The 26,977-nt window shown below is 42.1% G+C and overlaps 2 protein-coding genes across 8 annotated transcripts in view; one reads left to right on the top strand and one right to left on the bottom strand.

Moving 5' to 3' along the window:
* Window positions 1-12,775, top strand: part of htr4 (5-hydroxytryptamine receptor 4) — a 72,115-nt gene extending 59,340 nt beyond the window's left edge. For 4 of the 6 annotated variants that reach the window (XM_086137971.1, XM_086137986.1, XM_086137979.1 and 1 more), the window contains one exon: window positions 7,810-12,775. In XM_086137971.1, the coding sequence (XP_085994097.1) occupies window positions 7,810-7,888 (79 nt within the window). In that variant the 3' untranslated portion in view covers window positions 7,889-12,775. Of the gene's footprint in view, window positions 1-3,081; window positions 3,196-7,809 lie in introns of all 6 variants that reach the window. The other 2 variants (XR_015103904.1, XR_015103903.1) reach the window with 2 other exon arrangements.
* A 6,474-nt stretch (window positions 12,776-19,249) lies between these two features.
* slc26a2 (solute carrier family 26 member 2) lies at window positions 19,250-26,622 on the bottom strand. 2 transcript variants are annotated; one of them, XM_086137907.1, is made up of 4 exons: window positions 26,507-26,622; window positions 23,662-24,566; window positions 22,431-22,879; window positions 19,250-22,351 (listed from the first exon to the last, which is right to left on the bottom strand). In XM_086137907.1, exons 2-4 carry the CDS (start codon window positions 24,556-24,558, stop codon window positions 21,577-21,579), a joined length of 2,121 nt encoding a protein of 706 aa, XP_085994033.1. In that variant the 5' UTR covers window positions 24,559-24,566; window positions 26,507-26,622; the 3' UTR covers window positions 19,250-21,576. The 2 variants fall into 2 exon arrangements, with proteins under 2 accessions (XP_085994033.1, XP_085994043.1); XM_086137917.1 differs by having other exon boundaries at window positions 23,662-24,562; window positions 26,507-26,605.
* Between the last annotated feature and the right edge of the window lie 355 nt (window positions 26,623-26,977).

Genomic DNA, 26,977 nt, shown 5'->3' with positions numbered 1-26,977 from the left:
ATGTAAGTGTTTAGATTTGAGGACCTTTTAACATCTTGGATTAAATATCAAGTGGGACATTTTAAGGTTTTATATTTAAGATATTCATTTATGGATTTTAGGTCTTTGTTTGATGGATTCAGATTTTCAGACTTAACCTAAGGACCTTGGATCCGAGAACTGAATTCTAAGGATGTGCAGCAAAGGTCTGACTTTTCAGGATTTGGGTTTCAGTGCTTTGAGGACTTAGATTTGAAGTCCTGGTTTTAAGAAATTGGGTTAAGGTCTTAGATTAAAAGTCTTGAATTTTAGGACACAGTTTTAAAGACTGGTATTTAAGGTCTTAGTTTTAAGGACTTTGGTTTTACAGTTTTGCCTTAAAGGTATTGGTTTCAAGGCCTTGAATTCAAGGTCCATGCTTTAAGGCTTTGGATTCATGGTGTTGGATTTGAGAAATGGATTTGCGGTTTGTTGGATTGAAGGCCTCAGTTTCAGAAATTTACATTTATGGACTTTAATGAAATGACTTGCATTTAAGGTCATTCAGGACATGGATATCAAATTCTGGATTATTTGGATTTGTGGCTTTAGATGAAAGGTCTTCGGTCCAAATACGTTTAAACCCTAAACACTGTTTGGTTTTTTTCTTGGTTTAGTGTCGGGAAATTGTTATTGTTGTTGTTCCTCTGTCCTGCAGCTGTTCCCCATTGACCAGTCAACGACCACACAAGTTGTTGTTGTAGCTTTTTTTTGTCTTTTATTGTGTAATCACACAAAGGAAAACAGTGGTGGTCTTAATTGGAAGCATTTAAGAGTTTCTGAATATTATTTGGATGTAATTAGCTGCCAAAAGCATGTTTGACCTTTCTGTCTGCTGCAGTGTTTAGAGCGTGTGTGCGTGCGTGTGTGTGTGTGTGTGTGTGTGTGTGTAGATAGCAATGCCTTGCAGACATAAACAAAAGCAAAGAGAAAAAAATCCTAACAGAAAATGTTGCTCTCGACTGCCAATCACAATAAGCTCTTGCGCACACGCACGCGCATGCACAAACACACGTCGCAAATACGCACACTATCGCTGCTCCTCTCAAACATTTTGCCCGCAGATTTCCACACACTAAAAATGCGGAGGAGCAACTTTTTCCCTTAGTTTGCACTTGAAAGGTTTTTATCCCTCAAGGTTTACATTTAAAGTTGCACTTTTTCATCCTAAATTCAATAATACACCTTTTGTTGTTTAAATTCCTACTTGCAATTTTTCATGTAAATTGGCGCTTGAAATATGTTTCTTATTTATATTCACCCACAGAGTGTTTGATGTGAAGTTGTGCTTCGAAATTTTTGTAATCTGAATTTGATATTAAAGGTTTTTGTTATTTAAATTCGGGCAGAACATTGCAATCCAAATTTGTACTCATGAATTTCTTTTGTAAATTTATGTGAACAAGTTTCAACTTCTTGCTCGGAACCTTTTGTTAGGTAAAATTTTGCTCTCAGTGTTTTGTCTTCGAAATTTGCCATCAGAGTTGTTGTGCTGTCTAAATTTTTGCTCAATGATTTTGTTACCTCAATTTATACTGAAAAGCTCCTAAAATATCTGTTTACAGGTTTTTGTTGTTTAAATTTGCAGTTCTGGATTTGCACTTGGACAGGTCCTCCAAAAAACAATCTGCACCCTCAAACGTTCCAGATGCCTCGAAGAGTCTTATTTCTTCAAACAATCGTTTATATTTGGCGCTGACAACATCCCATGGGTCGAGATTGTCCCCTTTTCTCTAAATTGCATAATTCTCACTCTCAAATTGATTTATTAGGTTTTTTTTGTTTTTTTTTTAACCAAATGTTACTGGCAATAACTATCATACCACCTTGATTTCAGACCATAAACCTACTCGGAGAGATTTGGATTTTCATTGATCAAACCAATGTTCAACCTGGAGACATGAAAAGTGGTTTTGAGAGGACAAGTCATTTCATCGAAGAAATTCTTGACAGTGGGTGATTGATGTCAAGATTTCAGAATCGGAAACACTTTGTGGACAAAACATTTGTTGTCTTACGTTACCAGGAATCATTACTCCTGATACAATACAAGTTAGTGCCCTAATGTCTTGGAATGTCTGACAAATGTATCTACAGTCCATTTGCAGGAAGTTGATGATTGTAGTCGTTGGTTGTTCAAAACGGGAATCATACTGTATATAGATACAGCACACGTGTAGCTCACAGTCTCAACAATGTAAATACGCATCCGTTCTCTCATTGGTTGCCTGTACGTGTGAACTTTAACCTTGTTCTTCACCCTCCCTTTGCTCCCTTCCCTCTTCCCGATTTTCTCCTCTTTTCTTTCTCAACGCATATTTTTTGTTTTACTTTCCATCCATGCTCATCTTCGTATCCTTCTTTCCTTGTTTCTTTTTGTGCTTCTTGCCCTTCATTTCCATCTTTCAATCCGTCCTCTTCTCTTTACCTCCTTCACTCCTCCCTCTCTCCCATCCGTCCCGCACACTTTGTCCTTCTTCTGACACATCCTTCATCGATTCATCCTCTCTCTCCATCCCTCCCCTCCTTCCCATTCATCTGACACTCCTCTCCTTTTTTTACACCTCCTTTGCCTTTTTCCTCCCCGTTTCAATTCCTCTCCTCCCTTCCATCATTCATTTCTCTTTATTCTTCTTCTTCCTTTTCGCCATCCCTCTCCGTTCTACCCACCCTCACTCTTTCTTCCTCTCCCAACATGTCCTTTCCCCTCTATTATTATTTTTTACTTCCCCTATTTCACTTCCTTTCCTCCTTTCCATCATCCTTTTCTTTCTTTTTTGGCTCAAACCCTTCTGTGACTTTCTTTTGGTTTTATTTTGCTTTATTCCACCTTCTTCACCTCTGCCTGTCCTCTGTCCACTTATGTTCCATCCACTCTTCATTCGTCCTTATTTCCTCACGTCATATTTTGCACATCAAATGCCGTTGTACATTTTCTTGCATCCTCTTTCCTCCCGACCCCAAATTCGCCCCCTCATCGTATCTCTCTGGTTTGTCTGCCTCCTCCTCTTTCCTCCTCCTCCTCTTCTTCCTCCTCCTTGTCCTCCCTGCTCGTGTCTCCAGCAGCTGCTCCTCTGCCTCCAAACTGCTGCTCTGGTTGTGCAACACCAGGCCAGTGCCTGTCTAGCCGCTCTAAGCCTCACCTGCAGGCTCGCGCCCTCTAGCTCGCTCGCTCAAGTGAGTCTGGCGCACACACACACATCTCTTTCCTATATTGATATCAATTACCAATTGAATAAAATCAGAGAAAAAAAATCTTTACCCAGTTCGACTTCATGTCAGACTTTGTTCAAAACGCCTTCATTTACAAAAGTTGATCCATCCATTTTCTAATCCGCTTTTCCTCACAAGCGTCGTGTAGATTAGAAAATGGATGAATGGCTGGATTGTACATTAAATATGCTAATTGTATATCACAATAAGAGTACAATTGTTGATGTCCATGTGTTGTGGACAAAAATAGTTTCTTTGTTTTATTTTGTTGTTTTGTTTTGTTTTATGTCACCATGGAGCATAATTGTGTGTGCGTGCGTGTGTGTGTGTGTGCGCATGTACGCGCGCGCAAAATCAAACCACCGGTTGCTCGACGAGCCCCTGTTGCAGATCGCAGCGCCATTTTCAGAGCTATAAGTGAGTGTCCGTGGTCATAGCTCTTTGAATGGTACTGCAGTATGCACACAGCTGAGCGGCCATGTGTCGAAACCCGCCCCCCACGCCTACGCCACAGGAAGATGAGAAGATTCCATGGAGACGGACTTCTTGTGTGTGCACTCGTGTGTGCATATGTACGAGTGTGTCATAGAATGTCGATTGCGTAATTATAATCAAAACTGTGTGTCACCGTAGTTCACAAAACTTTTATCTTAGCCCCTAAGGTCTGGATATCGTGCCCCCGCCAGTGGCAAATAACCCTGTTGACCCTTTCTCTTCCATTTGCATGCTATGCTACCTGAGCATCTTAGTTTCTTTCGACCCGTGAGTGTGCATCCTTTGAAGTCTAATACCATATTATTTGAATTGGATAGGTTATTAGTTGAGTGTGTGTGTGTGTGTGTGTGTGTGTGTGTGCACTCGCACGTACGCGTGTGTGCTTCCGTTGGCTGGTTTAGAAAGGGTAAAAGGCACAAAGCGTCACATTTAATGACAGAAATGGTTCTTTTTTTTTTCCGATGAGCGCTTGTTGCCGGGGGCAACGCCGAAGCTTGGCTGCAGTGTGATTGCAAGTAAAGCAGTTTAGCTCAGCTCCTGGAGCTTTCTGCTCTGTTTGCTTCGTCTGTGGCGCTGAAGATGAAGGTTCATGTGCATCATCACATCCTGTCTTGTGAATGAAGAGGGCCAATGTCAAAATATGAACATTTCTTCTAATCAAGCAGGCAGGCGGGTCCTCCGCATGAGTTCATTTGAAAATTCAGCCCCCCGACCCCCCACCCAAAATCGGTTTGGCTCAGCAAACGCGGCAGTGGATTTTGGGAGGCTTGTCTTTCAAATGTACGCACACAAAAAAGTCTCAAGAAGCCATGCCTGGAATGATAATGGAAGTCTGCCATTTTCATTCATTTTAAGCTCAATTGACTCAGTTGCGCCCTTATAGGATTTAAAAAAAGAAATCAGTCCCCAAAGCCCCATTCCCTTAGCAACATGACATTTGATAGCCGTGGCTATGATGAGTAGACCAACAAAAACGTCTCAAGCAGCCATGGCCGAAAAGTAACAAGAAATTTCCCAATTTGATTTGACATTTTTACCTGAATCTGACCTGTTTGCCCCCCGAATTCAGTTGCAATGCATTCCCTGAGGCCAGTTTCACTCAGCAAAATGAAAGGCACGTCGATCAGTCAGAAACACTACCATAGCAAGAACCTAGAATATCAGTAAAAACAAAGCAACTTCAAATTGTATGTACAGTATTTGTAATAATTCAAAATAAAATTGAGATCTTTTTAAGATACTTCTAATGAAAATCAAATTTGAAAAGATATACATTTTGAAACATTTCAAACGCTTGAAACATACTGTAACATTCACAGAGAAAACATTGGACATTTTAAAACATTATTTTTCAACACATGGAATCAAAGAGCGTTTGAATAGCTGTCCACTGTAGTGACTAGCATACATCACATCAACAGCACTGACTGATCAGCATGTTCGACATCAAAACTCCCGATTAGGGAAGCTTTTAAATTGTAGTGCACTGTCCAACTTTACTGTCAACATTATAAACAGCAATTGACAAGCTGTCAAGTGCAGTGACTGATATGAACGAAAGGGTTAAAAGTGCACTGTAACTTGAACTGATTGCGTTTTATTCTGAGCGCATGCCCTGCATGGTGACATTTGGGCACAATTGTTTTTTCTACTGCAGTCACAATAAAAACTGTTCCAGTAAATGCGAACTTGATTGTTGCCATGACGACACCACATCATACATCCAGTACACGCTTTGCGTTCGTTGACTTAAACTTCAAACTAACAAGTAAGGGTGTTGACCTGATGACGCCTTACTGGAAGCCATCATGGACGCTGAACACGTGTGCGCGTGTATATATACACACGCAGAATCTCTTCTTCTGAAAGTGATTAGTTGTGTAATGGTGCGCCACGGCTGTCACTCATCCGGAAGTAATGAACCTCTAAACTACTGTGAGATGCTCAACACACACACACACACACACACACACACACACACTCACTCATTCATGAAGTAGAAAGTAAAAGTTTTTCCTCTGTTGTTCGTCATTAAATCCAGTGCGTGCTGCATTTGTTGTGTTCCACGGGTGTCGAAATAACAAGACTGCACCAGGGTCATCTCGTTTCTGTTGCTTTTCTGCCCGACTACACACAGATGGGCTTTTTGTTTTTTTTTTGGCACAGCTAATCAGCTTTGGACTCCCCGTAACGAGATGTGACATTTCCCGGTGCCTCAGTGACGCCAAAATGGACCAACGATGCTTAATCCTGCCATGACATTACCTGCCCACGCACCAGCGGAATCACAAGCATGATGTTAAAACCTGTTTTTGGAGTGAGGGAGGAAGGGAGAGTTACATCAAGACCTTTTTGTCATTCTGATTGAAATGATTCGAAATGAAATTTCTGGTCACCTGTGATGTGATCTTTTCTGATCTGCTCCACTCCTTGAATCAGATAAGACATGTTATAGCTGTGGCATGCAGAGATTGATGTAAACATCACCTTTATCAAGATGGAGTTTATTTGTGTATTTAGGAAAGTACATGGGATAGTTTTACCACTTTCATTAAGGCAAAATCTTGATAAAAAACAAGTGACAAAAGAAAAAAAGTTCTCTCATCGTAGACAATCTCTGGTAGAATACTGCCATTTTAAATGGTAAATACGATGATGTCACTCTGCGTTTATGTTAAAACACAGCATGTGCAGACCGGATGCAGCGTGGCTATTCTAATTGAACTGTTTACATGACGCTTGTTCGAATTGGTAAAAGGAATATACCTCCCCTGTGAATCCGATATAAAATTTTATTCGGATTCGGCCTTTTTCATTCCAATTGAGGTGTTTATATGGACCATTTTCATTCCATTTGGTCTAGGGCTGGATGATGAGATGTTATCGTATCATCACCGAGTTAAGAATATTCAAGATATTAACATCTGAATGAGGACAATATCAGTCGCGTAACCTTGCTAGCCTTGTGTTGCATGGAAAGCTCAGTCCATACCTTCTCCTTTCAAGTTTGGTTGATCAAGGCAGCTCAAGGCAGCCAATGACAATCCGTTTGGGAAGGAAGGGAGGGAGGGGGGCATTACAGCACACATGCACGAAATCAACTTCGTTATTCACAAAGGTTGCGCGACAGCCATGTGCTAGCGCAGATATATTGTGTTTTACAACAGTATGTGACCATATTTATATATTTCACACTTACCAGTGGATAAAATAGCAGGACTTGTTTGCAAAATGTAGATCACTCCCTCAACATCACATGCCAGCCACCGTATGTTTGTGACTTGGGATGAAAAGATAATATACTGTATTGGCCCGATTATAAGACGACCCCCTCTTTTTCAAGACTCAAGTTTAAAAAAATACTTTTTGAACACCAAATTGATTTTTATACAGAAAATAATTACAGTACGTCTGAAACAAATGATTATAATATATTTGAGAGAAAAAAGCATGTTATTTTGCCTCATTCAAATCTAAAGTGCAATCACATTCGTAAATGAATGGCTTCTGGTTTTTGAAATGTAAATTACCTCATAAATTCTCCTCAGCTGCCGGTTAATCTGGCCGATCTTTGAACCACTTTTCTATAGATTGTCGTTACGTTTCTCCATTTTCTGTTATCTCTTCCATTATTTTCTTCTCTTTTCTTTCTCACCGCTATTTCTTATTTTTCATCTTCGTGTTACTGCTATTTTTATTTTTATTCTTCGTGACAGGGGTTCACTCTGGCCTGGGGAGTCAAGTTCAGCATTCGCTTTAATGATATCTGGCGTCATCTAGCGTCGTGAATGGGCATAATGTCTAGACCCCGAATATAAGACGACCCCCACTTTTTCAGTCTTATTTCAATGCAAAAAACACCGTCTTATATTCAGGCCAATACGGTAATATAAGATAAGAAAATCTTTTGTTGTTTAATTTTTCTCACAATGGAAAAATTCCCAATTTACAGCGGCAACATTATGAAACGGAGAAGTAGAAGAAGAAAAAAGTATATAAATACATGTAAATTATAAAATATACTGTAGATATAAATATGTTCCCTTTGACATGTTGTTCCTTCCTTTATGTGGTGCGTGTCAGGTATTCGGTGCTTCAGAACGGGAACCACACGGCACAGGAGAAGAAAACGCTGCACGACCATGCAGAGTCCTGTTTGTGACACGCTGTCACACTCCTCCACCAAGCCCATATGCAGGAACAGTCCGCCGCTCCAACCTGGCACAGGTCCGCAGCGACCAAGAGAGTCTGCTGAATGGAGGCCAAACCAGCTCTGGTTCTGGTTCCCGCCCCAATGTGACTGTGGTCCTGACAGAGTAGTTCCACCTGTAGGACTTTGAGGGTGTGATTTTTCCAAAGCATTGTTCATTTTAATATGGTATTTAATTTAAGAGTACATTACAACACATGTGTGTGTGTGTGTGTGTGTGTGTGTGTGTGTGTGTGTGTGTGTGTGTGTGTGTGTGTGTGTGTGTGTGTGTGTGTGCGTGTGTGTGTGTGTGTGTGTGTGTATGTATATATGTGTTCGTGTGTGCGCGCGCGCCTGTGTGTGTGTATGTTTCCATGGTGATTCAACTTTACCGAATGTGATTTCTTTTTTTTTCCCTGTCTCTTACAAGAGTGTGTGTGTGTGTGTGTGTGTGTGTGCACGCACACATATACACATGTGTGAGTAAAAATGCGTTTGTGTGAATGCGTGTGCATGTATATGTATTGTATGCTTGCGTGTGTGGGCGCATGCAAACGGACAAGATGCGCTTTAATTGCAGACTCTCAGCTTTAATTTGAAATCGGGTGAATAGTGCAGGAATTACAATATCTTTTGTATATCCCTTTTTAAGGGACCATAACAATCATTCATTGTCCTTTTATGTTTTAAGAGTCGGTTGCAAATTCTTTGCAGTCAATTACTGCCTGAAGTTTGGAATGTATAGACATTACCAGCCGCTGGATTTGATACCTAGTGATACTCTGTCAGGCCTCGAATGCAACTGTCTTTAGTTCCTGCTTATCCTTGGGGCATTTTCCCTTCAGTTTTTATCTTCAGCAAGTGAAATGCATGCCCAGTTGGATTCGGGTCAGGTGATTGAATTGGCCAGTACATAACATTCCACGTCTTTGCCTTAAATTTGCTGTCACAGTATGCTTTGGGTCCTTGTCCATCTGCACTGTGATGCACCATCTCATGCGATCTGAAGCATTTGACTGAATATGAACAGATAATATTGTCCGTATCACTTCAGAATTCATCCTGTTGCCTTTGTCAGCAATCACATCGTCAATAAAAACAAGGGAATCAGTTCCATCGTCAGATATAGATTCCTGCCCCTAGCCCACATTGCTTTAAAAAAGATCTTATTCATCAAATTTTTAAGTGGTCTCTCAATAAGCTTCTATTTGATTTTACGTGGTTAAATTCAGGGGTGTCCAAACTTTTTCATTTGAGGGCCACATACAGAAAAATGGAAGCGTACACTTATTCGACTTTTATTCATTAAATCCGCTCAAACTATAGACCTATTTTGAGTTTGTAAACAAAGGTGACGGACTCACGTGCAAATTTTTGGCCTAATGGCGGGATACATTGTTATTGGTGGGACTGCGTATAAGGCTACTTTTAAGTTGCTGAGGTGTCCTAGGATGCCCAGGGAAAAGCAGCTGAGGTCAATGAATTAAGAATTTAAGTTAGTGTACATGGAGCAAGTGTGCACTTAAGCTCATTGCCGGATGAGTTAGCTACCAGTTATTAGCTAGCACGAGTAACAAACACCTTGCCATGATTCCACAATTCCTGACTACTTCCTCAACATCTCAAGACGGAGGTGAATTTAAACCAAATGGCCACAATAACTTACCCGACATGAAATGAGCACCTTAAATGGGGGTATTTCTGATTATGTCAACAGTCCAGTTTGTGCGTTGAATAGCTTGCAGCCATAGGCTCCTCCGATGTTTCTGAAATGGTCTCTAAATTTTAACTTCTTTCTACTCAAATTCATACTCCCACACACCTAACAGCAAGGAATTTTGCTATTGTTTGAAACTATTCAAAAACGTTCACATCTCCAGCCAAAAAACAAATCACACACTTATGCCTCCGGTCTTTTTGAGCTAATGATGACCTTTGATGACGTAGAATGGAAAATGTTCTATTTTTGCTTCTAAAGTTGAATTTATCTTTATTCACCACAGTATTTGGAAGAGTAATTGTGTTTATGACCACTGAAAAACAAATGGTGGGCCACAAATGGTCATCGTTTGGACTGGATTAAATAATAATAATAATGATGATAATAATATAACGACGGAACAATTGAGCAGACAAGTGTCGCATCGCTTTTGGTCACTTAAAAAGCAGGAGCCATACCAGATCTACGAACTGTTGTGTTTCCTACACTGTCTATCTAATTTGGACATGAATACCCTTGATTTCTGCAGTTAAAGCACATATTTGTTTCAAATCTATTGTGGTGGTGTTTACAGCCGAAAAGATGAGTATGGTGTCAAAGTCCAAATAGTCGACTTGAAAAATATCTTTTGTGACACCAGACCTGGGATTTTTTTTTGACACACCTCATACATGGTGATGTATGTTTTTTTTGGTTTCCTGTCTCTTACAACTACATATGGGTGCAAGAAAATGAGAACATTGAAAGTCCATTTATTTCCAAAAGGGAATTGCTGTGGGTCTTAATTGTAGGTGGCCAAAACATGCTTAATTCAAATTAAACTGACATGACAAAAACAATATCATGGCAATTTTAATGTTGCGATATTGGCATTATCGGTACAAGTGACAGGGATGACCGTAGCCTTAAGAGGATTGTCAAGCAATGGTGGTTCAGATATTTCTAGGGTAGCTTCATAAGGAGTGGACTGAGCATGATGTCAGTGCATCAATAACCACCACATACGGACGTCTACGTTTGGGGTGGTGGTAGAAGACCCAAAAAGCAGGGACGCGAGAGAAGCAGGGTGGACTGAACAAAAAAATATTAACAAAAAAAAAAATACATGCAGGAATACACTGGAAATACAAACTCAAAAACACGAACAAAGTCCCAAAAACCACAAGAAACCAAAGTAACAAACAAAAACCCATGAGAGTAAAACAAAACATGACAGCAACAACTGGTTTCTGTCAGTCTTTGTTGGATACAAAGACTGACAGAAACCAGGGAACTAAATCCAAGCAAACTGATAAGAAAACCAGGAAGACCTAGACAAGACACAAAGGGTTGAGGGAGCTGATTGGTTAACACAAGGGACCCAGATGATAAGAACAGGTGGTAACAAAACCTAACAAGGAAGACAAAAAAGGCACACGAGGATACAACACCAAATCGAATCTAAACCAAAACAGAATCATGGTGAAAAGTACTGCTCTGTTGCACAGTGGTGCCAAGTTAAGTGTCTTTTCTCAAGTCCACAGTCAACTTCCAGGAAATTTTAGAGTGCTTCATGCTTCATGTTGTCGACGAGCTTTGTGGGGTGGAAACTATTAATTATTTATTTTCCATCAGAATTTGGCACCTGCCCACAAATTCAAAGCTACCAATTAGCCGTTTTGAGAACCGTGAAATAACAGTGGTTGATGGACCAGCAAACTCACCTGACTTGAACCCCTTTGAAAAATGGATGTGGTATTGTCAAGAGGAGAATGAGGGAAGAGAAACCCTAAAAGGTAGACGATCGGAACCCCTATAACAAAGCATCTTGGTCTACTATAACACCTAAACTGTGCCATACGCTGATCACCTTTGTGCCACGCCACCTTGATGCTGTCATTAACGCAAAAGGAAGCCCAACAAAGTACTGCGGGAATACGACTTGAATATATTTCGGAAGGCCAACATTTCTGTGTTTAGGATCCTTTCTTGTTGGCCACATGGAGTATTCTAAAAACTGGCTTTTTTTGTCTTTCTGCCATAATCCTAAAAGTTGAAACGAATAATGAACTTTCACTTTGTGTGTGGTGAACTAACGTACAGGTAGGGTCCACTTTTTGAAACAAACTGTTCAAATAAATGGACTTTCCCTTGATATTCAAAATTGGCAGCCACATGTAGTTGTGTGTACGTGTGCGTGCGTGGGCACGTGGTGCTCTCCCATCATTCCATGCTGCTCCCACGCTTCCTCCACGGACCACATGATCCATCAGCCTCAGGACTGGGAATGTACAGGAACATACGCAAACATGTTTACATAATACAACTTTAGTAACCTATGACGGTGTTTTTTTGGGGGGGGCTTCTTGTGTCTTCTGTTCAGGCCCCTTGAATTTGCATCATGACATTTGGTTGGCATGGCTATCATAATTTCCCCTCGGAAGCCAGTTTGACTTTGGTAGTCGTGCCCGTCAAGGTTACACTCACAAACAAATCTCAAGAAGCCTTGCCAGAAAAGACACAGGAAGTTAGCTATTTTAGTTTAAAGCTGCTATTTGAGATTTCGCCCTCAACTTTCAATTTTGGGAGGGTTCAAAATAACCTATTGAATAGCACTTCCTGTCATTCACAAACAGCGGGTGGACAAAAGTTATGAGACATGCCTTATAATCAATCACTTAATCATTAACAGGATGTCCGTCAAGCAGACATTTTGGAAAGGTCAATTTGAAAACTGGGTGACGGCGGGGCATTTCCTCACCTGGAAGATCCACAACGGCATGCACTTTTCACCACTTGGAGGTGTCCAAATACTTTTGTCCATTTAGTGAAGTTTCACTTTTGATGGATTCTTGCATTACTTTTTTGATTTGTATTTGTTGTTGTTTCTGTCAAGCTGTGAGCTCATCTGTGTGTGAGGCACGAGCACTTTGACGCACACACACACACACACACATGCACACACACACGCAAACACAATATGAAAGAAAATGTTAAAAATCTATTCATTCAATTAATTTCCATTGATTTATTTGGGCTTTGGAATTAATTTTTGTTTTTGTTTTTGTTTGCTGATCAGAACAAAGTGAGTGAGTGAGTGAGTGAGTGAGTCAGAGCAGGATTGAAAATAATGTAAATAAAAAGAGATTTTATTGACACCCGCTCTACATTCTCAATGTGGATATTTATGTCATGTTTGGGGTGATGCTAGAAGAGCCAAAAAGAAGGGACGCAAGAGAAGCAGGGTGGACTGAACAAAAAAAATATTAACAAAAAAAAGAAAACTTGCAGGAAAAATACACTGAAAAAACAAACTCAAAAACACGAACAAAGTCCGGAAAACCACAAGAAACCAAAGTAACAAACAAAAACCCATGAGAGTAAAACAAAACATGACAGCAACAACGATCCAACAAAGACTGACAGAAACCAGGGACGTAAATACAAGCAAAGTGACGAGACAAGAAAAAACACCTGGGCAAGACACAAAGGGTTGAGGGAGCTGATTGGTTCAACACAGGCGACCCGGGTGACGAGAACAGGTGGAGACAAAAAAGGCACACGAGGGAACCAAACCAAATGTCATCTAAATAAAATCGGAAAAAATTGCAATATATTTGTAAAAGCAGGCTTAAAACGCTCATTTGAATCACTACGCTTACCCGGTCTGAAACCCTAATTTAACATTTTTGACTGAAAACCCTTGTTCCAAACGCAAACCAAAACCTAACCTTGTCTTAAATCCTAAACCTTACTTGAACCCAAAACCCAAGGTTGTAACCCTCATAAGAAACCCTGCTAGAAACACAAATTTAAAACCCAATCTTTGGCTTGAAACACGCTTGAAATTAACCTTAGCTTGAAACCTTAATTTGAAATCACAACCCTTCTTTAAAAACATAATATTGGGTGGAAACTCTAACGGTAGCCGCTAACCCAGGCTTGAAACCCGAATACTGTGTCGTCAAACACTAAGTTTGAAAACGTAATTTGAATCCATAGACCTCGCTTGAAACCCTAACCTTGGCTTCAAACTCGAATTTGAAATCATAACCTTTGTTTGAAAGGAAACTCTAACACTGACCCTTGTTGAAACTGTAATTTCTAAGACCAATGCTTTTATTTGAGATTGTAACCCTTGTTTGAATCCCTACCCCTTATTTGAAACCACTAAAACCGTAAACCTTTCAATCCTGGGTTAGGGTTTCCATAAGATTCAATTTGAAACGCTGTCTTGAAACCCTATTTTAAAATCCTAATTAGAAACCCTAATCTTGACTACCACCTCTTATTTGAAGTTGTAACCCTAAAACACTACCCAGGTTTCAAACCCCCAACTGGAATGCCTAACCTTTGCCTTGAAATCTTAATTTCAAACCTTACCCCTTCGCTTCAAACCCAAACCCAGGATTGAAACCCTCATTTCTCACCATAACTGTTTGAACATAAACTTCCCCTTGAGTCCATATTTGAAACTTTATCAGCATTCTGTGGCTGACATCCACCGAGCAGCATGTGTCCTTGTCCACATTAGCCACTTGTCATCTCACGATTCATCTCCGCAATTGTCCAGGCCGTCAAAGAGAAGAATAACGTGGCAGCTAAATTGAGAATCTGTCTTCATCTTTCACACGCTAATCGATGGGAGAGCACCAAACGCTAGCCATTATTCCTTCATCCTCCCCAAAGCTTTTAATATTAAATGCAATCATAGTGAAGGAGAGGAGGCCAGGATGAATACAACATTATCCCCTCGCTCCCCCTGCCCTGACATTTGAGATGTGCTTCGCGGCGGACAAAAGGTGGCCGTGTTGACTAACGGTGAATGAAATGCACCGCGTGACACTGACATTTGCACAGAGGAGTGCAGCTGGAATCCGCATACAAGATTCCTCCACTATTCTACCTTTGGAAGAGAAAGTGAAAGTAAAAGGCAAGTGATTTATGAGAGGTGAGGTTCGCGGACAGCGGAGTACTGACAGCGAGGCATATTGACAGCAGCCTGACATTAAAAACTGTTCATAAAAAAAATGAGATACACTGCTCAACAAATAAAGGGAACACTTAACACAATGCAACTCACACACAGCCTCAACAAACGATTGACTTGATTTATTGTTTGACAAACATGTTTTTTGTGATACAAACCATCACACTAACTTGTTTAACATTCAGGTTTCTCCAGGAAAAAAAAAGTGACAGAAGTGATCGCAAACGTAAGCAATGAGTCAACTCGCAAGAATGAAGTAACAGGACTAGCTAGTAGTGTCAGGTTTTGCGAGGTGGTAGTGTAGTTGGACGACCCCAAAAAGCGGGGAGGCAGGGAGGAGGAGGGTGGCGTGACCAAGATGTATTTATCAAAAATGCAATCAGGAGCACACCGGAGAAACGAGAAACTCACTCAAAAAGTCAAACAAAGGCCTGAAAACCACAAGAAAACAAAGTAACAAACAAACAAAAAACCTATGACAAAAAGAAAACATGACACATGCACAGAGACACACACACAATGATCCGACACAAAATGGTCGGGCAGGGAGTCCTTTTAACCAAAGACTAAAGCTACAATGACACAGGTGTGCCACTGCCGGAGGAGCCCTACAGTGCCACCTGTTGGTCACAAACAGAACCACCCAAACAAGTAGAAATGATTAAAACATATGATTAACCTTTAAAGGAATTTCCACAAATTTTGGAGATCAAAGTTATCACAGCCATACACAAATCTGGGGATAGGGATATAGCCAGGAACTACTGGTCAATGGCCACCCTTCCACAAGTCTCCGAAGTGCTTGAAAAGATTGTTGCTAAGCAACTACTCAACCATCGAAAACCCAACCAATTCCAACTAAAGCTTTTGACATTGTCATAGTTCTGTTTGTTTGTCTCCGAGTAGGCGCGGAATCGGAGGGCGTCGCCTCCTGCTCATCATTATGTGTTGTCATCAATGGACGACTTAAGAGCTGCCACGCCAACCGCTTGCTGTCGAATTATCAGCTTTGCTCACGACTCTCATACCAAGTGCTTGTATTTTCTCGATGTTCCTGATTTTGCATTTCTGTATTTTGCTCTCGTAAGTACTATTGGCCATAGTGCTGCTTTCTTATCAGTCTTCTGTGGATGAATGTTGAGAATTATCACTCATGCTAAAACATTTAAAGCCATGCATCTGGCTGCGATTGGCTGGCAACCAGTTCAGCATGTACCCCGCCTACTGCCCAAAGACAGCTGGGATAGGCTCCAGAGTGCCTGCGACTCTGGTGAGGATAAGTGGATTACAAAGTGGATGGATGGATGCATCTGGCTTTTGTGATGTCAATAGCAAATAAATGCATTATAATTAATGTATTTATAGGTCTACAGTAGTTGTTCTAAAGTATATTGGAGAGTGATATTTTTCAATCATGACAAAAAAAAACTAAATGCATTTTGTTTTGTACTGTCTGACTCGTCATTCTTTTTCATCTGTGGTTTTATGTGGACAGCAAAACTATCTGTTTCACAAATATTAAATTAATTTGTCTGCCTGTGGCAAATTAAAGGGCATTTTAAAAGTGTCAGGAAAACACATTGGCGCTGCGAAGAGAGACAAAGACAGGCACTTCCCAGCTACTTCATGATCATTATCATTTGCTCCATGGATCAGGCATTGTGTCTATCTCAAAATAGCTCTAAGAAACTTGCATTCACATTTTATATTTGGAAGACAATCTTCCCCTTTTCAGTGTACTCCTTGGGAGAGAATAAATGATGAAATGCAAAGGAGTAAACTGGTGATGACTGGTGAAAGTGTTCTGCTTGCAAGTGTGTCATGGTCTCATCTCTTTTTTTACCGGAACACTAGCAACTTTTAATAAGTTAGTCAAGTGGAACCGCTCCACTTTTATGCAGCAATACATCATGGGTGCAAATTTGGAAGCTCGGCAATTGATTTATGTCACTGCAGACACAACAACAACATTATGATGATTCAATTTGTATTCAGATTCAGAATGGAAAACTTTAATGTGCCAAGTGAGATACAACAGAGGATGCATGGGGTGTTTATGATGCTGCTATGATGAAGGTGTTGCAAATCATTTTATATCCGCTGGTGTTTGCCACGGCAAAATGTCACGTTTTATTCAAGCAAATGAAGTCTTAATGGTAAAATGTTGCACTGTAATGGGGAAACTAGCCATTTCCAACCAAAATCTATCAAAATATATCATCTATACGACAGACTGTGTACCCTTTTAGTGAACAAATAGTGTTTCTAGGCGGGCAAATCAACATTTTTATAACAACGTGCAGTTTTTAGGAGAAATTGTACTGTTTACCGGTTTAAATGTTCCAGATTGTAAAGGGAAAGCAGAATCTGAAAAGCAACCCTAAATGGCGTGATACAGCCTTTAAAGAGGCAAAACGTAACTAACGTAGCCTTTTGTGAGCAGTTTTAACGGGAAAATGTGCATTTAAATGACAAACAACCATAATAATCTTATAATTTTGTAAATTGTCTTTTGCCATTCAGGGTCTGTATTTCCATTAGGTCGCCATTGTCGAGTGACTTCAGATTGAGGTCGGTCGGTGAATTTGGTTACCCCCTCCCCCCGCCCCCGATTTGTAATTCAGACCTCAAAGGTGCGTTCTCGTGTACGTTTCCAAGTAGCACAGTGTAATTCCGTATATGCAGTTTCACACAACGCTAAAATGATCATCAAAAAATGTTTACTTATGAATTTTTTGGGGGAGGGGGGCAATCCTGCGTCATGTTTTGAATGGGAGGGTGAGCAGGTACATCTGGAGGACAAATGTGAAAATTAAAAGCCTGCCAATTGACATTTTCATGATTGTGCCCCCCCCCCCGCCCCCCCCCCCCCCACACACACACACACACTAGTGGAGCCTTTCTTGAGCTACACTTTCAAAGCGAATACTGTAGTCTCCAGTATTCGCTAGAAATGAAGTCTGCTTGTGGCTTCCTCTGTAACACCTTAAAATGCCCGAAGATGGCGCCAAATCCCAGGCTAAAATGACGGGTAAAGGTGAAAATTCCTTGAAGTGATACATCTCGACAAGGTATGAGAACTTTGTACGTCGGGGTGTTGCCTGGGTTGCCCGCAGATGTTCCAGAGCGCTGGCTAGTAAATATGTATGTTTCTGCTCTGCTGAGTTGTATTAATTTAAAGGGGAATGTTTTAAGGTGAGTTTGAAATGACAGGGACATCTTTTGTGAATATTTACCATTGTAGACTGTTCGAAGGAACAGAAATGACGAAAAATATTAGCCCAAATTTTGAAAATTTGGGCTAATAGAGTGCCACACACTCTCTGTGGTCATACACATACACAGAGTGAATGGGGAGTCTTAAATTTGGTTTCTTTAAACCTGTTTAGCTCAATAAGCTAACTAAAATATTACATATCCAACTGTAATAAAGTTGGAACGTTGTTTTAAACACGAATTAAATCAGAATACAATGATTTGCAAATCATGTTCAATCTAGGGCGGCCCGGTAGTCCAGTGGTTAGCACGTCGGCTTCACAGTGCAGAGGTACCAGGTTCGATTCCAGCTCCGGCCTCCCTGTGTGGAGTTTGCATGTTCTCCCCGGGCCTGCGTGGGTTTTCTCTGGGTGCTCCGGTTTCCTCCCACATTCCAAAAACATGCATGGCAGGCTGATTGGACGCTCTAAAATTGTCCCTAGGTGTGAATGTGAGCGTGGATGGTTGTTCGTCTCTGTGTGCCCTGCGATTGGCTGGCAACTGATTCAGGGTGTCCCCCGCCTACTGCCCGGAGACGGCTGGGATAGGCTCCAGCACCCCCCGCGACCCTAGTGAGGATCAAGTGGTTTGGAAAATGGATGGATGGATGTTCAATCTATATTTATATGACTACACTCCAAAAATATCCTATCCCAGCTGTCTTGGGGCAGTGGGCAAGGTAGACCCTAAACTGGTTGCCAGCTAATCACAGGGCACACATACGCGAACATCAATTTGCTAAAAACAATAAAAGATTATCAGTTTGAACATTAAATATCTTGTTGTAGTTAAACACCGGTTGAATCATGAGTGGCTGCCTTTCCAGCAGCTCCTATATTTTGTTGTTCTACTTCTTCCTTTCATAACTTTGCTGCTGTGAATCGGGAATTTCTCCATTGCGAGACTAATAAAGGTTTTCTTATCTTATCTTATGATAATCTCATTGTATTCCGTTTTTATTTATGTTTAACACAACGTCCCAATTTCATTGCAGTTGGGTTTATACAATATTAGAATTAAACCTCAACAATGAACACATTGTTAAATGAACACAGTGACAGCAGCATTTCATAAATTTATTACAAGGGTCCTGAGATGCAGGAGTGCATACGTAGTAGCCAGTGCGTGGATACTTGTTCAACCTTTTTTAGATATTTTGAAGTGATAATAATGATTAAATAAGTAAGATTTGTGTTCAACACAAGTTATGACGTGATAGCCAAACACCATTCATTGATCCATGGAACAGGGTGGAGCAAGCTTCAGACTTCTACAAAAACAAAATGAAGAGAAGCTGCATGTCCATGCAGATGTGGAAACACGCAGTGGAAACATTCCAGTGAGGCGTTTGTGCATAAAGACCAACCCAAAATGTTGAACCACACACAAAAACAATAGCATGTGCATTTTATTAAGGCATAAAGCAAATATGATGATACATTATTTCAATGACATTAAAGGCACTTGTTACTACCGTCTTGGTGAATCCATTTTTACACACTTTTCATTTTTGGACACGTCAAAAGATTTTGGCTTTGAAAAAACCTGATTGTTATGATGTCGGCAACACCTGTGTCAGTTGGTGACCGCCCATCAAGTGCTTGTGAAAACGTGCAAAGAACATGTGTTCAAGGCTGTGAACATGAGTCTGAATAGTTCTGAACAAAATAATGACAAGATCAATTCATAGCCTCCAGCATTGTGAATTGGACATCATACAAAATCTAAATCAAAAGGACTCCAGCATAATTGTAGCTGGGAGTGGACAGAAGAAACATTTTTTCACACCACTGGTCAAGCCAGTTGCATCAAGCATAGTTCAAATCTAATTAGGACATGCTCCAACAAGATCATAACACACAGGAACAATTTGAAAAATAAATTCTGTTGAGTTAGACTTTTATGCTGTGACATGCTCATTCCAATTTTTTTTTCTAGCATTTCAAGTTGGGGGTTTTTCTGCACAGTTGACCAGATAAGCAACATTCCACTGATTAGCTTATGACGATTGGAGTCAGCTACAGCTTTGCAGCAATTTGTTTGTGCAGTCACAATTGAGGTAGTGCAGTGAGAGGTGTGTGCAGCTTCCAATCGGTCAGTACTCCCAATATCCTCAAACAAAGCTTGCATAGAGGATTAGTGCTAGCTTTTTGCTTAATGTCAATTCTATTTAATTTCATGTTGTTTGTTAGTTTTCAAAGTTTGTAACTATTCCAGCTCTGTGTTTTATTTACGTACACACACATCTATTTAATATTTTTCAAAATGGGGTTCTACAGCGAATAAACTGGACGTGACAGAGAAAAAAACTGAGATCAGTTTTGGATTCTGCACCCAAAAAAGTTAAAAACGTCTGTTACACCTAACTCGACAAAAACGATGTTTCCTAGTGTAATCTTGACCGTTGGAAGTGGAAGTATTACTGTTTATGTCAGCTGCATTAAGCAGTTTGGATTGTGAGAAAAAAATAAAAATAATCAATCAATAAGGCTCTTGCCCCTGCACAAGACAGTCTTAGACTTTCCCAACAGTGACTGAATAACAGTGACATGATCTAAACGGTGTTTACCGTTTGGATCATGTATGTTTAAAAAAAGAAAACATAAAACCACATACTACAGTACTGCATAGATACTAGTAGCTTTACCTGAGAACAAGTTTTCATTTTGACAGTATATTAAGCTTTCGGCTATACATTTCGGACTTTGCTTTTGAAATAAATATATAGGGGAAAAAACTGTCCTTTTTGGGAGGAAGGGGGTGAACTTTGCTCAGCACTGTGGTTGTTTGGCAAATGCATCACCCTTGACAAACACACCGATGGAGAAATAGAACATTGGCTGCTTAACAGATGAGGGAACGCCTGCTAATGACTTTGTCAACATGGAATAACAATAAATTACATCTTGCTACTTCTGTGTGTAAGTTATTTGGATGTCAGTAACTTGTCTCTTGTGCTACGTTGGCTTTGACATAAAACTTTGGCAATGCACCACAGTGTCATTTCAGTAACAACAACATAAACTTCCAGAAAAAGTTGTCTCCCTTGTAGACTGGAGGTTACGAGCAATTATGTACAGTAGGTCTCCAAAAAAAGCAAAACTTGCCCATAGTAAGCACAAGCAAGTATCCGATTCTGACCATATGATATCCATTAGCAAAAATATAAGTTTCAAGGTATTGTAATTATTGCTCTTCAAACGCATAATGTATGACTTTAAAGTGTTTGGATAGGTAGCTTTTTCCCATTGAACACATTCTATAGGTCCATTTGTAAACACACATCTTGCACCAACAACATATGATGGAAAGCTTTTTTTAAAACCATGGCATACCGTGCAACCAGTAACCGGCCCTTACCGAGTCAACTAAGTAGTTTCCACTTTTTAACCCTGAAACCGCCAATAGAATATACACCACAAGATTCATGTAATTTGGAAACACTTCATGACAGCGTCAATACAAAACAAAACATGAAATCAGATATCCCTGGGAGGGGGGGGGGGGGGGTCGATCAATAGGATATTTTGATTATTTGAGATAGGTGTGTTTATTTTTATCATGCAAGATGGCAGTTAGGACTAGCTGGCAGAAACGATTGCATTACAGTCACAGACCTGCAGAGTAAACCCAGCCCGAGAAGGCACAATCAGTAACCATCATCATCATCATAACAAGGCACAACTTGTTTTCATAAAGATATCGGCTCAGTAAATCTCAACATGTGCCGTTTGGCACGAACGCACGCTGCAGGTGATGGACGGCGTCTGCAATGGTGAAGAAGGTCAGGCGGTCATCTTCTCCCTTTTTTTCCGAGAGGTACCCACCTCGACGGAGGGCGTCCAGCACGGCCGTGTTGCACTGAGCCAGGACCACCGCTACCCCCAGCTCAGCGTAATCGCTGTGCACTTCCTTCAGGGCGTTGACGCCAGCGCTGTCCAGGAAGAAGACAGCGCTGCAGTCCAGTACTAAGCTGCGTAAAGGTTTCTGGTCCAGCGACAACGTGATGCCGGCGGTGCCCTCGCCGCCCTCTTTGCAAGGGAGTTCTGGCTCGGTGTTCTGCCGTTTGAGCTTCTTCTCAAACTTGATGCGCCGTAACTTCTCCTTTACCGGGTCGAGTGCCGCACATCGGTACAAAGACTTCTTGAACAAACTCTGATTGGCATAGTAGATGGGTGCCGGATACCTGAAGACGGCCACGCCCGGGTGAGCGTGGAGGCCGCCGTACGCTGACAGCACCTCATAGTGATCCCTGTCGGCGGTCCGGCCCAGCTCCTGCGCCTGAGCCCGCTGCGTCCGGCCCAGGACACAGAAGGCGGACACCAGGATGCCCACCAGGAGGCCCAGCTCCGTGTTGATCAGCGCCGAGGTAGCCATGGTGATAAGCCAGATGGCGGCGTCGATACGGTTAGTGTGCCACATGCTGGGGACGTCGGCGAACTTGCGCAGGGCGCCACGGAGGTTGACCACGATGATGACGGCCAACACGCACCTAGACGGAAAGCCAGAGTTGCCTGAATGGGTTGCCAGAACCTGAAGAAAATGCTAATTTTGAGGTGACCGTAACTCACTTCTGAAGGGAATAAAAGAGCGGAGCGATCACCAGCAGCACCAGCAGCAGCACCACGGCGCTCACCAGACCTGATACCTGCGTCTGGCAGCCCGTCGACTCCTTGACCAGTGTCTTTGTGAGCGCAGCGCTGCTGGTGAAGCAACGGAAGAAGGACGGCAGGATGTTGCAGAAGCCGATGGCGTACATCTCCTGGTTGGCATCTACACGGTAGCCGTGCTTTTTGGCAAACATCTCCGATAGCGACACAGTGATAGCGAAGCCCACTAGTGCAATAGAGAAGGCGTCCATCGCCACGCTGGGGATGAGCGACCACGCCGGCAGCTGTGGCGGCAGGAAGCCCGTTGGGATTTCGCCTGCTACGTCTGAGCCGTAGTCTCCGTTGAAGCGTCCGAAATGAGACGCCAGCGTTGCAATGATGACGACAAACAGCTCAAAGGGAATCGGAGCCTGGGTAACAAGCAGAGGAACAGCTATTTGAGGGAGGCATTCATGTACAAACGGTGTATTTGTACATGTCCTGCTGTTTTGGTTAGCAACAGAGTTCAAAGGGAGTCAGCAGTGAGCCATTCAATGTCCATGATCGAACAGTGGCATTCGATAATTACAATTCCTGGTGGAGAAAAAAGGGGGGTGTCTTTATACTGGAGGTGTTTACTTTATACTGGTGTTAAATGTACCCAGCAGCTGACTGGGGCATGTCGTCAATTTGAGAGACAGCCATTATTTGGGGAAAATAACAATACATTTTTAGACGTGGGCCACTTTGAAAGGAAAAGTACTATGCAAAGGAGCTGTTTATTTGCCTGAAATACATGAATGAGTGACCCATCAACTACTTGGTGCTTGGCTTCCCACTATTTGAGGAAATTATACATTTCTGGACCTGCGCCAAAATGTAAAGGTAGTAAGTCATCTATTTGCCTTTGCATGACTAATATGTGACTAGTTGGGAAATGGTGTCTCAATATTTGAACAAATAACCAATCCGTTTCTTGAGCTGCACTAAAATATGAAATACACAAGGTACCTATTTAAGGAGGCCTTTAGTTTTCTGAAGTGAATGACACACCCAGCAAATTACTGTTGGTGTCACAATATTTACGACTCGTTTATTCGATTGAGTTGTTTATTATTGAAGTGAATGACTAACCCAGCAACTAACGCAACACATCTCTTGACATGTGGCCTAACTCAAAGAAAGCCCTCTTTTCCCCGAGTGAGTGACTGACCTTCAGCTTGGCTTTGTAGTGGTCATTGAGCTGCTTGGTGGGCAGCAGCAGCAGCAGGCACACCAGACTGGTGATCAGGTCGCACAGGTTGCTCTTTCCCAGGTTGGACAGCACACTGAACCAGGTCTTGAAGAACGTGAACCAGCCCTGCGGCCGGGTGATCTTCAGACCCAGCATGTACTTGACTTGGGAGGTGAGGATGGTGAGCGAGGCTCCCGTAGCAAAGCCGCTGAGCAGCGAGTTTGACAGGTAGACGGACACGAAGCCTACTTGGAAGATAGCCATCAGCACTTGGTAGACACCCGCGATGAAAGTGACAGTTGCTCCCACGGTTATCGCATAGCAGCTCCTGTCACATGCCACCACCATGCTATTATTGCTGCCCATCAGCTTGGCGCTGCCATTGCCGCCAACGCCGCCGTCCACAAGGTATCCCGCCACCGCCAACTCTCGGTCCACTACCTGACCCACTAGCAGGCACAGCACACCGAAAATGCCCACAGAGATGTGTTTGGAGGTGCCCAGCAGCGTGTAGATGATGGAGGAGAAGAAGGAGGTGTAGAGCCCATAGATGGGATCCTGGCCGGCCAATAAGGAGTAAGCAATAGACTGGGGAACCAATAGGATTCCAACGATGAGTCCTGACATGACATCTCCAAGTAGCCAGTCTCGGAGCTGGTAGTGCGGCAGCCATCTCAGGATGGGGACGAAGCCCAGGACTTTGGACTTGATCTTTTGCGGCGAGCAGGAGCAGTGTTCCCTGAAGTAGCGTGACAACACCACCTGGCAGCTTTGTCCCGCTTCTTCTGGCACTCTCCCCAGGATGAGCGGCTCATAATGCTCATTCTTGGTCCTGTCCCCAGATGCCGTGCAGCAGGCATCTTCATGAGGCATCATCAAGCTGTCTACGGTCAACAGAAACTAAGTTAGGATCACAATAACTGGTCAGAGGAGGCATCGCATTAATCGTACAACACCCGTATTGCGTGACCGAGCATGAGGTTGACACGCCTCCCAATCAAAATCAGTGCTGGTACAGGCGTGCTGCCGAGAAGGCGCAACCACCAAGCACAGATTGGATTGGATTGGATACAACTTTATTGTCATATGTGCTGTGTATACAGCACAGATGAAATTTCTTCCCTCTCAACATAAAACAAGAAACAAGTGTCCACGCCGCCATCAAAAGAAAAGTTAACAAAAAAAAAAAAAAGACAAAATAATACAAGACAACACATGAGACACAGACAATCGTGCAATCTTAACCACTTTCCTGCATACGCTTTGTTGTCTGAAGCAGTGATAGATGAAAGAGGAGCGAATCAAAGTGTCCTTTTCACCAGTGGATCAAAGACGTCATGCTGCACTGTGCACACGTCTGCTACAAGCTAAGCTTGAAAGCAACAAGAAGCTGGAGCGTCCAGTAACGAAAAAGAGAGATCGTCTCTCATCTCCTGTCCCATGTAAATCCGCTTCAATTCCAAGCCGCGACTCCCAGTTCCACATACGCGTCGGCGCTCTGCGCTGACGCTCCTTTCTTCTCATCGTCGGCTCCTCAATCCATGCATCCATCCAGCCGCAGACTGTCCATCAGCACCGACCTTTTCGCTGAACAAAGCGGAGCTGTTAAAATGCTGCCTACTTCAGGCGCAAGACACAAGCACCCCGGGGATGTCCAGCAACGACAGTCAAATGGCGCCATTCCTCCCAATCCTCCCAAGATTCTTCTCCTTTGACGGATGTCGTGGCCAAAAAAACGCTGAAAACAGTCCACATCAGGTCCCCACGACGAAACAACAAACACCATGTGACAAAACAAAAGACAAAAACAAAACAAAACAAAAAAAACAAGGTTCATGAAGAGCACTTGCAGACGGCTGCCTACTTGGGCGCCATCTTGAAAACAAACAAACAAACAAAAAAAAAAGGCAAACCTAAGAGGATAAAAATAATAGCTTCAGTTCACATGCACGTTATTGTGCTAAGTAATGCCAAATTTAATTTTATTCAATAAGTTGATTCATTACGGCAGAATTTGCTATTATGTTGTTGTTGTTGTTGTTGTTTTTGCCCCATGTGGTGGTTATAACAGAGAAAGTAGTCAACAAATTTTAATAACACGTTTAAATACTTAGGGTTAAGGTTGGGGTAAGAGAGTGCCATAATGAGGAAAGTACAAGCTAGGAAACAAGCGCACTAGCGCTTGGATACACTGCAAAGTGTGAAAGAAATAAAGTTTTCACATGGGTTGAAGCCCCTCTGAGACATCATCATATTACAGGTCAAGTTAGTAGGGCGTTGGGGGGGGGGGGGGGGGGGGGGAGAGACTCCCACTAGTGCTAATTTATGAAATAAGGTCAGGAAAAAGACGATGAATAGTCACTGAGCAATTTCTTTAGCAGCATCGTTTGAATACTTGCTGTACATCTGAACACCATTTTCAAAAGGACACTAATTGTGACGTCTGTTTTTTTCCATACACATTATTTTAACACTGAATACAGCCGGCAACATATTTCTCTTTCTTAATAATTCTTATAAGCATGGCTCACTCATGGCAACCACAATAATTTTGCCAGTGTGTGCTCCGCGGTGATGAGATTATTGGTGCAGGCTATGTTTAACAGCTAATGCCGAAAAGCTGCCATTAACAAAGAAGATTAAACGTCCTTTTCATATCAGGCAGCAGCTACCGTATTTACTCAAGAGTATGAATGAACGTCTTTGTGAACAAGTCGGCATCCGGCAACGTGTCAAACTTTAAAAAGCGAGTTTATGTCACTTTTGGTGTACGCAGCGAGGAACAAATGGTCGTTTTAAAAATGTTTACGGTAAAGTTATTGACCTGATCTCTCCTGGAATTATTCGCAAACGGCGTGAAGAGAAGATGGCTGTTTTCGTACTTATTCCATTCCGTTTCTATTTCATGTCATGCAGAAGTACCGCTGCGTGGGGGAACGTGACGTCACGACGGAACACGAGAACTGGGTCACGTGAGATGCTCGGAGAACAAAGATAGGTCGCGCGCGCAACGAACTGTCACTCCGACTCGACTCGCACTCGAGGGCCACTCAATTAGGTACACCATCTAAAGTTCAAAAGAATGGTTTATGAGTATAGTAGCGTCGTGTCTGACCTTCTTACTTGTATCATGTGTGATGTATTAAATGGCGAGATTATTTATCACATTTCGATCATGACAAAGCCGAGCCAGCAATCTCTTTGTTTTTTATGTAGCTCATTTTAATAAGAAAGAGCTCCAATAATTGAACAATATTAACCCCCCGCCCCCATAAAAATGCAGGCTTCACACCAA

Source organism: Hippocampus guttulatus, chromosome 2 (assembly GCF_054856545.1).
Source record: "Hippocampus guttulatus isolate MCC_2025c chromosome 2, RoL_Hgut_1.0, whole genome shotgun sequence".
NCBI classification, from domain to species: Eukaryota; Metazoa; Chordata; class Actinopteri; order Syngnathiformes; family Syngnathidae; genus Hippocampus; species Hippocampus guttulatus.
Note: the sequence above shows the minus strand (reverse complement) of the source record. Positions and strands in the feature narration are given on the sequence as shown.

Excerpts from the sequence above, each read along its gene's own strand:
- slc26a2 (XM_086137907.1), bottom strand. The coding sequence starts at position 24,558 with ATGATGCCTCATGAAGATGCCTGCTGCACGGCATCTGGGGACAGGACC. Across the intron at positions 22,880-23,661 it reads ACTACAAAGCCAAGCTGAAG|GCTCCGATTCCCTTTGAGCT; the intron begins GTCAGTCACTCA and ends CTTGTTACCCAG. Across the intron at positions 22,352-22,430 it reads CTCTTTTATTCCCTTCAGAA|GTGCGTGTTGGCCGTCATCA; the intron begins GTGAGTTACGGT and ends CTTTCCGTCTAG.